The 10200-nt window shown below is 55.6% G+C and overlaps 1 protein-coding gene across 2 annotated transcripts; it reads right to left on the reverse strand.

Moving 5' to 3' along the window:
- Window positions 1–603: 603 nt before the first annotated feature.
- Window positions 604–8307, reverse strand: KEAP1 (kelch like ECH associated protein 1). 2 transcript variants are annotated; one of them, XM_070416020.1, is made up of 6 exons: window positions 8229–8307; window positions 5903–6588; window positions 3476–4161; window positions 1951–2156; window positions 1495–1671; window positions 604–1331 (listed from the first exon to the last, which is right to left on the reverse strand). In XM_070416020.1, exons 2-6 carry the CDS (start codon window positions 6539–6541, stop codon window positions 1165–1167), a joined length of 1875 nt encoding a protein of 624 aa, XP_070272121.1. In that variant the 5' UTR covers window positions 6542–6588; window positions 8229–8307; the 3' UTR covers window positions 604–1164. The 2 variants fall into 2 exon arrangements, with proteins under 2 accessions (XP_070272121.1, XP_070272120.1); XM_070416019.1 differs by lacking the exon at window positions 8229–8307 and having other exon boundaries at window positions 5903–7848.
- Between the last annotated feature and the right edge of the window lie 1893 nt (window positions 8308–10200).

The following is a 10200-nucleotide window of genomic DNA, read 5'->3' on the forward strand; positions in this document are numbered from 1 at the left end:
CAAAACAACAGTGACTCACTTTGTGATGGTCTGGAGCCAGACCCAGGATATCTCAGGTATGCCTATCGTGGAGACCACACTTCATTTTATTTTCCACCCCCACAAGATGAATAGGGTTGACTGGCAGACGATCCAGAACACATACTGCCTTCACACATATTGTTCAAGAGACCAGGCTATTGAGCCCTTTGTCTAAGGAACTTCCCCAAACCCGTCTTTTTTATTAACGGCACTTCAATGAAAGAAAAGGCGCAGTCTGTTACTGAAGTGCACGAAAATGACCAGATAGATTTTCACCAAATTTGGGAGCATGTTGGGGATGGTTTGCCCTAAAACAGAAACTGTGTGCACATATGACATTAACCTCAGGCCCGGGAGATGTGTCAGGAGTTAGGTCACTGTCTTCAAAGCAGCCCAAAGTGATAGACAGAGTGAGCCCTGTGTGTCTTGCCTACGGGAGAAAGGTGCCCTACATATCAAGAGGCAGTGGGCAGAGTGAACAAACTGGTTTCAAATCTAAGACCTAAATCAAAGACTCGAGTGCATTTCAGGAGAAGAGTCTTTTCTGTCCTTGGGTTCAAGATCTTGAGCTGAGAGTAGAGGTAGAAGACACTAGTTAGCTTGTTCTTTATTTTCATTGGAAAGTTACAGGGTTACTTATCAACAAAGTGACTGTCCAGGACAAAAAATATCCAGTGGTTTCTATGTACAGGCGCATCCTGGGGTCCCTACCTCCTGAAGGGCCTCACCCCCAAGGCCTCAGCTGGCTCCTTCCCAGTCCTCTAGGAACCAGTCACTGAGACACGGGGGACAAAAACCAGCCCGACCTCAGGACTTGCTTTCACCCCAAAGGGAGGTGGCGTCTGCTGGTGTGGGGCCCAGGCCTCGTCTTGGGATAGTGGATGGGAGGTTTTCTTTCCCAGGAACCCACCCTGCTGGACACCCCCGCCCCCCTCTCTTGGACATTCCTGGGACTATTCTGACGGGCTCACGGGCTCCCACTCTGGTCTTTTTCCTTCCAAGTAGTCATTCTAACACTAGGGCATCCCAGCCTCGCATCCTGGTGGACACGCATTTGCTCTGTTGCTTTTCTTTTGTCCCTGTTTTTGTACAAAAACAATACTCTTGATGGGACCATTTTTTTCCCAAGAAAACCAAAGTGGTTCAACAGGTGCAGTTCTGCTGGTCGATCTGCTTCCGGCAGGGCTCCATGGTGACGGCGACGCCCACACCGCTCCGGCCAGATGTCATGCAGGTAACCTCGCTCCAGGTGTCCGTGTCTGGGTCATAACACTCCACGCTGTCCAGGAATGTGTGGCCGTCGTAGCCCCCTGCAGGGATAGCAGCGGAGACGGTCACTGCCTCCAAGGGCAGGGGAAAGAAAAAGGAGGAAGAAACCACCAGAAGCCTTCCTATGTGACTTGAGCCAGCCCCCCAAAGACGAGGCCACTTAATTCGTCTTCTCTACCCAGGTCCCCACGCCCAGGGCCTCACCGAGAACATAGATTCGCCCCTGGTGCACAGTAATCCCCAGGGCACTTCGCCGGTGCTTCATGGGAGCTACGAAAGTCCAGGTTTCTGTCTCCACGTTGTAGCGCTCCACACTGTTCAGCTGGTCCTGACCATCGTAGCCCCCAGCAGCGTAAATACAGTTGTGCAGGACACAGACTCCTAAACCACACCAAGAAGAGTGGGTGACTCCGGGGCCTGGCCTGGGGGGCCCCAGCCACCACCTTCTTGGGGAGCCCTTCCCTCCTCCCTCTCCCAAAGGACCCTTCAGAAACTAAGCCAGGAAAGAGGAACTTGAATTCTGTCAGAATCTAGCTCTCCTGTGTGTGCCACAGGGTATTCAAGATGGAAACAACAGGCTTCACTCAGGCCTGGCCAAGTCTCACTCCCGGGGCTGGGAGGGGGATCCTCCATGATCCCCTCCCCTCAGCCCCCACCCACCTGCCCCGCTTCGGATGGTGTTCATGGGTGTGATCATTCGCCACTCATCTCTCTCTGGATAGTAACATTCGGCTGAGTTGAGGCGGTTCGTCCCGTCAAAGCCCCCAACGGCATAGAGCAGCCGGTTGAGAACAGCCACTCCCACCCCGATTCTTCGAGTCAGCATTGGGGCCACCAAGTGCCACTCATCACGCTCTGGCTCATACCTGCAAGGCACAATAACAACGACAGCAGCAGTCACAGCCGTCCTCCAAGGAACACTTCCTGAAGCCCAGTATTCCACTAGGTCTATTCTACTAGGTCGAGCTCTTTAATCCTCACGATTGTTCTCTAAGGTGCAAGTTATCAGTAGCTCCCTTTTCCAGATAAGGAAACTGAGGTTCATAGCTGTCATGTGCTCAAGGTTTCACACACACACACACACACACACACACACACACACCCCTGCTGGACCCTGCTGGCTTCATCAGACCACTTCCAAGCCCTGTGCTGAGTCTTATGTGTGCTCTCTCACCAATGCCCCAGCTTAGTGGGCAAGGGGTCCTCACTATTGTCACCTCTCTTCCAAGATGATAAGATGGAGGCACAAAGGGGTTAAGTGGTACATCAGGGACATCAAAAAACCCGTGGAATCAAAAAAGCAATGGATCTGGGGTCTGACCCAGCCCTCTTGGACAACAGAACCCCAATTCTAACAACTACGCTACCTCCCAGGATGTTTTTTCTTAAAGTTTGATCTCAGAGAGAGAGGGGCCTGGGCAACTCCAGTTCACGCCTGTGCTCCTGGAATAATTAATAGTGTCCTTTTTTTTTTCTTTTCTCAAAAATAGCCTATTAAGGGTGATGCATCATCCCATCATCCTAGTTACAGACCACAGGCATTAGAAACCTCTGGGGCATTTGTTTAAAATTTCCATTCCCCAGCCTTGCTCCAAACCCACCCACCAATGCCAGACCTCCACAGCTCCAGCAGCAGGCTGGGGAGTTTAACAAGTCCTCCAGGTGAGAACTATATCCTGGACCTCCCTCTGGGAGAAGAGAAGGGGGAGGACTAAACTATGCAAAAGTTCCAAGTCCAATACGCTTGGCCCCTGAACGCGGGGCCACTGTGCACAGCAGGGCAGGCTTGCCCTGCACCAGGCGCCACAGCGAAGAGGGCACTTGCCACATACCAGACCGCAGACTCTATTACAACAATTTTGGGGCTGACGACAGTGAGGGGTTGCGTTTTAACAAAATTAGCATATTACATCCATTTCAAGCTGATGGAACTCTTTCCAAGTCTGCACAGAGGCGCTGTATGGTTTTGTGATGGCCCTGTGTGCAGATCCCAGGCCCAGACACATCATCCCAGGCCACCACTAGAAGTCTCCCGGGGGGTTAGCTTTAGTTTGAGGTTTCTACTACCTGAAGGCAGGCTGTAGAGACAGGCACTCAGCAATAGGAGGAATCCCCAAATGCCAACGGCTTGGGACCTGTCAGCTGGGGGGCCCTCTGAGCCCCCGCTTCTGGCCCTGCTACTCACCTCTCCACACTGTTGTGGTGGATGCATCCATGGGAGCCACCAACAGCGTAGATGTGCCCATCGATGACCCCAACCCCGATTCGGTTGCGTGGGACACTCATGGGCGCACAGGGCGACCACTGGTTGGTCATGGGGTTGTAGCAGTCCAGGGCGCTGGAGTCGGTGTTGCCATCAGGCGAGTTGTTCCGGCCGCCCACGGCATACAGCAGCCCGCCCACCACGCAGCCTGCCAGGCCACTTCGAGGCACCTGCAGGTCTGCCAACCGGAGCCATGTGCCGTCGGTGGGGTTGTAGGCCTCCAGGTAGCTGAGTGACTGGCGGAAGTAGCCGCCGGCCGTGTAGATGAGCCGGCCCACCTTGGGCGCCCGGCAGGGCATCACCTGCGTGGGCTTGTGCAAGGTGAGCTCCTGGAAGATCTTGACCAGGTAGTCCTTGCAGCGGGAGTCTGACTGCAAGATCTCACACTTCTGCAGCTGCATCTGCAGGAAGTGGGGCGTCAGCGAGTGGCAGCGCACGGCCCGCAGCAGCGCCTGTACATAGAAGCGCCGGTGCTCACAGTCGTACTTGACCCAGTTGATGCAGGCATGGAAGACCTCAGACTCGCAGCGCACATTCAGATCGTCCCGGCTGACGAGGGTCACCAGCTGGCAGTGGGACAGGTTGAAGAACTCCTCTTGCTTGGCCACCTGCAAGGGTATTAGCGTGACAGGCTGACTCCTGTGCCCCCCCCCAATGCCTCAACTGGAGTAACCTTGGACAAGTCACTCAACCTGCCTCTGACAATGTTTCCTCGTCTGTAAAATGGGAGTTTGAATAGTGTGAACTCATTGGTTGTGAGGATTAAAGGAGTTAATACCATGTTCCAGGCATGTAGTACATAAGTACTGGGTAAAGACACAATGTACCTTGTATCTTTTTTGTTTCATTTTTTGTTTGAATTATAAGATCATTACCTTTTAAATTTTTATTTATTTATTTTGAGAGAGAGAGAGAGAGAGAGACAGACATTGATTTGTTGCTTGACTTATCTATGCATTCATTCACTGGTTGGTTCTTGTATGTGCCCTGACAGGGGGTCAAACCCACAACCTTGGCATATGGGGACAACGTTCTAACCAACTGAACTACCTGGCCAGGGCTACCTTTTTTTTTTTTTTAAATGATATTACTTTTTCAAAATGGCATATTTACTAAAAAGGAAAAAATAGCCCTGGCCAGTTTGGCTTAGTGGATAGAGCGTCAGCCTGCAGACTGAAGGGTCTCAGGTTTGATTCCGGTCAAGAGCACATGCCTGGGTTTCAGGCTCGATCCCCAGTAGGGGACGTACAGGAGGCAGCCAATCAATGATCTGCTCATCATTGATGTTTCTAGCTCTCTCTCCTCTCCCTTTCTCTCTGAAGTCAATAAAAATATTTTTTTTAAAAAAAGGAAAAAATAATAGCAATAGAATATTCTAGAAAAAAAAGAAGTGCAGGCTCTGAAGAAAGCAACCTGAGTTGTAATTTTGGCTCCCTACTTTCTAACTGGATGACTTTGGGCAAATATCTGAAACATTCCATGCCTTCGTTTTCCTCCTCTATAAAGGGGATTATATCAGTAGCTCATAATGGGGCTGCTCCGAGGACATACAGGGCCCTGGGGCAAATCCTTCCTGTCAGGCACTGGTCTATAAAAATAGACCCCACATCAGCAGGTGACCACCGTTCAGGTGCTCCAAGCCCAGGCAATCCCTTCAACAAGCAACGTGCAGGGCAGTGGAAAAGCCTGTTTGCAGACTGCCTTTCTGGAAGCTAGCTGTCCAGATCCTCGGGACAACTGGTCAACCCCACATGTGGTGGAGAGGGAAGAAGAGAAATGGTGACCAGAGTAATGTCTACCCTGCTGGTCCCTCCTGGGATAGTTAAGAAGATTCAGTGATTTAAAGGATGGAAATCATTTAGAACACAGGCTGGCCCACAGCAAAGACTCAAGCGCTTATTATTTCTGCTTTCACAACTTCCTCCACTTAAAAATGAAAACGAAACCAAGAACATAGGATGACACTGCGTGAACCAAAGAAAACACGTCTAAGGGTCACATTTGCAGTCAGCAGCATGTCATGGGTCTTCAATAAATATTTGCTGACTGCTGAAATGCCGGGCCCTGCTCTGCACACACCAGGGCTGAGCTGCTGTCATGTTGGCTGCATCCTATCCCCACTCTGGACCCAAGAAACCAGGGAGCCCGGATACCCACGAAGGTCTCACTCGCCTCGGCTGTTTCCCAGAGCTGCCCTAGATGTGTACACTAGAAGCTCAAAGCTCCGCTCTTCTCCAGCTGCTTGCCTTCACCCGTCATATCTCAAGGGAGAGAGTGATGACCACCCCTGGTCCCTGGTCCTTCTCATACCACCCCAAGCCTTGCTCCAGGTCCCGTCCCCTCACTCACCTCCCCGAAGTGCATGTAGATGTACTCTCGGGCACGCTGGTGAAGCTCAGCACAGCCAATCTGCTCAGCGAAGTTGGCGATGCCGATGGCATTGCTGGGGTCCAGCTGCTGCACCAGAAAGTCACTGCAGGCACGGACGACACTGTCGATCTGGTACATGACGGCACCGTTCATGACATGGAGCACGCACTTCTCACCCATGGAGATAGAGGCTGTATAGGCGAACTCGATGAGACGCTCCATGACCTTGGGGTGGATGCCCTCGATGGACACCACCTCCATGCCCTGCTCCCGCAGCCCGTTGGTGAACATGGCCTTGAAGACAGGGCTGGATGAGGCCAGAACCACCTTGTGGGCCATGAACTGTGCAGCCGGTGCGTCCTGGTACTTGACCTGAAGCGTGACATCGCACAGCTGCTGGCTGAGCCGCAGTTCGTTCATGATTCCGAAGGCCTGCTTGGTGTGGTCCTCCAGCGTGTAGCTGAACGTGCGGTTGCCATGCTGGGAGGGTGTCACCTCAGCCTTGCACTCGGTGGAGGCGTACATCACTGTGTCCCCTGAGCCCTCAGGGCGCTGCGACCTCAGGGGCAGAAATCGGGTGTGGACCCCAGCCCCGCTAGGCCTGGGTTCCGGCTGCATGGGGTTCCAGGTGACAAGGGACAACACCACCACTGACACTCAGGGGCCTGGAGGAGGGAGAGCACAGGGCTGGGGCCAGGGCCTGGGGCCAGGCCTCCTTTTTAAAAATACAGTGACTCCTAGACCAGTTTTCCTTGACAAGCCCAGGTGAAGCAGCATCCATTTGTTCTGGCTAAATGTCCCATAGCCTCACCAGCCCACAGGTCCATCTTAAAACACGTCAGAGGATGTCCCTCCCCTGCTCAGAATCCCCAACTCCCTATAGCATGAGTAAAACCAAAGGACCTGCCAAGCCCTCCACAGTCAGCCCCTGTCCTCTTCCCTTTGCTCACTCTGTTCCAGGGGTTTACTGGCCCTTCCCTTCCTAGACCATGTCCAGCTCACTCTTTCTTTCATTCATTTCACCAACATTTATTGAGCAGCTACCGTGTGCCAGGCACTGTTCTAGGCACCGGGGACATAGCAGTGACAAAGACAGACATAAACTGTGCTGGAGTTGACACCTGGGAGGAAATGGCCATAAATAAAATAAACAAGATTTGAGTAGAAACTGGAGTCATGAAGAAAATGACAGCAGCATTGACAGTGTGACTTGGGGGCAGTTACTTTAAACTAGGCGGTCCACGCCTCTGGTGGAGCTGAGACAAAAAGAATGACTATATGAAAGCGGGGGTGGGTGGGAGTTGGTTTTCCAGGTGAGGGAACCGCAAGTGCAAAGGCTCAAAGGCAGAATGAGAGCGACAACCCGGAGAACCCGGCAAGAGGGTAATGACAGATGATGACTACAGAAAGGAGGGTCTTCTGGAGCCTGGAAAGCCAGGGCATGAGTGGTGTTTTGAAAAGTCCTGCTTGGGAAAAGGTGGGGGGCGGGGGAGACCTGCAAGGGGCTCCCCAGGTTCTCCGTCTTATCTTTCCGGGGCTCAGCTCAGATTCACCTCCTGTTTTCATTCCCATAACCGCCCTTGTCAAGAACTGAAATGAGCTGCTTGGCTTGCTCGTGGAAGGGTGGCCCGTCCCGGACCCTCGCCCCAGCGCTTCGGAAGGCAGGGAGCCCCGTGCAGGTCACGGTTACACCACCTTCTCCCGCGCCTCCCCCACGTCCAGCCCGGAACGTGCCAAGGCGCAGGGTCAGCGGGCTGTGGCTGGCCGGCTGCCCCTCCACTGTGCCCGCGGGGCGCCTCCTCCCCTGGACCCCGGGCGCCGCGGGCCCCTTCTCCCGGCCAAGGCCCCTGGCCAGTCTCTTGGTCGGTGGCCAATGGGTCCACGGAGCCCCCTGGGCCCTGGGCGCCCACAAACGCTGGGGGGGTGGGGGGGCGGACGGGACTGCGCATGCCCCGCAGGAGCCGCCACCGGAGCCCAGAGGAGGGAGGAAGTGACCCCACCGCGGCCCCGCGACTGCCTACCCCGGGGCGCAGATCCAGCCCCCCAACGCCCCGGGGTCCCCGCGCCTCGGTGGGAGCGGCGCTCCCAGGGCCCCTCGTCCGGCTCGCGTCTCTCCCGGGCAACCCCGCGAGCCGCGTCGTCCAACAAAAGGACAGGACTCGAGCCGCGCCCTCCTGGCCTCCGCCGGGCCGCGGGGACCCCGAGCGACCGGGCCGGCGGGGCCGCGTCCCCCGCCCCCCCGCACGGCCGCAGAGGCGCTCCCGGCCCGCCGCGCCCGCCGCCCAGGCGCAGGCCGCGCACTCACCCCGCCATGGCCGCGCTCGGGCTCCGCCTCCGCCGCCCAGGCCGGGCGCCTCCATCGCAGCGCGCGGGGGGGGAGGGGGGCGGCGCGCGGTCACCGTGACTAAGCAGAGCGGCGGCGGCGGTGTCAGAATAAAAGTCCCCGCGGCCCGGGCCGCTCCCCCGCCCCTGCCCGCCGCCGTCGCCAGGCTGCACGTCCCCCGCGCGGCGAGCACGGCGTCCATCCCCGCGGCCGGCGCCGCGTGGTCAGCGCCGCGGGGAGCAGCGTTCCCGGTTCGAGGCCGGGCGCGCCCTGCCGGCACCCGGACACCCTCCCTGTCGCCGCGGCGCGGCGCTCACCTCGGCCCCCGCGTGGCCTCGCTCACGCTCGCTGCGGGACGGGGATGCCCTGCACGTGGCGGCGGCTCCGAGCGCGGTGGTGACACCCGGGCGCCGAGCGGCCGCGGCCGGGCCGGGGGCGGCTCCCGCCCAACCTTCACCGTCGGGGACCCGGGGACCCCTGCGCTGTCGGGGGACCTCGGCTCCGGGTCGGGGCGAGGCTGAGTCGCCCGGGAAGGAGGCGGGGAGAGGGCGCGGCAGGGAAGGAGCCGAGACTCCCCGCCCTTCCCTCGGGTGCCTGAGCCCTGGGACTGGAGCCGGCGCCGGGCGAGGGCGCGAGGTCCGGGGGGCCGGCCCCGTTACCCCTTCACTGCCTCTTCCATCGCTGCTTCCTCGTCTCAGCGCGCAGCCGCTCCCCAACACCAGCTCTCCTCCCCTGGCGCAGGCCCCGCGCCGGCGCCGCAGCCAGAAATGCCGAGCCGGCCGGGCTCCCCTGGTCTTTATATTCCAGTTGCCTCCAACCTGGAGGCGCGTGGCCAGCGCCTGCGGGGGTTCAAACCCAGCTCTGCCGCCCCTGGTTCTGTGCGGCGGGACTGTAACTGGACCTCTCCATGCTTCAGTTTCCTCCCTGTGAAACGATAGCGAATGCTAGCGCCCAGCAGATGTTAGCTATTGCTGTTTTTCATGCTGTTTATTTTTATTTTTTAAAAAATATATCTTTATTGATTTTATAGAGGAAGGGAGAGGGAGAGAGATAAAAACATCAATGATGAGAATCATTGATCAGCTGCCTCCTGCACGCCCCCTACTGGTGATGGAGCCCACAACCCAGGCATGTGCCCTTGACCGGAATCGAACCGGCACCCTTCAGTCACCAGGCTGATGCTCTATCCACTGAGTCAAACCAGCTAGGGCCATGCTGTTTATATAAAGTTAAATTTTAAGTAAATGGATTTAAGGTTTTTAATTTTTATTTAATTTTTTATATTTTTATTGAATTCAGAGAGGACGGAAGAGGGAAAGATAGAAATATCAATGATGAGAATCATTGATTGGCTGGCTCTTGCACATCCCCTAGTGGGGATAGAGCCCGCAACCCCGGGCATGTGTCCTGACCGGGAATCTAATGGTTCATAGGTCGATGATCAACCACTGAGCCACGCCTGCTGAGCGATTTAAGTTTTTTGAAATATAAAACTAAGTGAATAATGGGAATGCTAGGCTGAACATACATTAGTCTAAGAAAGGATTCTGCCAGCCTCCAGAGTGAATTTGGAGGATTCAACGTCCTTGCTTGGGGTCTGGGATTAAGCCCGCTGGGAAGATGGGGTGGGGTGCCCCCCCTCCCACCACCTCCCAGTTGCATGAGTCTCCTAGGACCCCTAGGGTCCTAGTGCAGTAAGTAGTGGCACATCCATGCTGGAAAGTAATATTGTCAGCGAAAAGGAGCAAGACATTTGCTGTATGAATATTTACCTCAATATTTTAAAATGTTGTGTGTGTGTTTAAGAACAAGTGCTGTGAATGAAACTGATTAGGTTTAAGTTAGGTCGTGAGGAGGAGGCTCCCATGAGGGGATTAGTGCCCTTATAAGAAGAGACATCAGGAAGCTCCTTGAATTCTCTACACCACGAGAGCACACAGCCAGAAGGCAACTC

The sequence above is a fragment of the Myotis yumanensis genome, unplaced genomic scaffold (assembly GCF_028538775.1).
Source record: "Myotis yumanensis isolate MYYU_CA2020_CCGP unplaced genomic scaffold, mMyoYum1.0.hap1 SCAF_5, whole genome shotgun sequence".
In the NCBI taxonomy this organism is placed as follows: domain Eukaryota; kingdom Metazoa; phylum Chordata; class Mammalia; order Chiroptera; family Vespertilionidae; genus Myotis; species Myotis yumanensis.

Excerpts from the sequence above, each read along its gene's own strand:
- KEAP1 (XM_070416020.1), bottom strand. The coding sequence starts at position 6,541 with ATGCAGCCGGAACCCAGGCCTAGCGGGGCTGGGGTCCACACCCGATTT. Across the intron at positions 1,672-1,950 it reads CACCATCCGAAGCGGGGCAG|GAGTCTGTGTCCTGCACAAC; the intron begins GTGGGTGGGGGC and ends GGTGTGGTTTAG. Across the intron at positions 1,332-1,494 it reads GGGGCGAATCTATGTTCTCG|GGGGCTACGACGGCCACACA; the intron begins GTGAGGCCCTGG and ends CTATCCCTGCAG.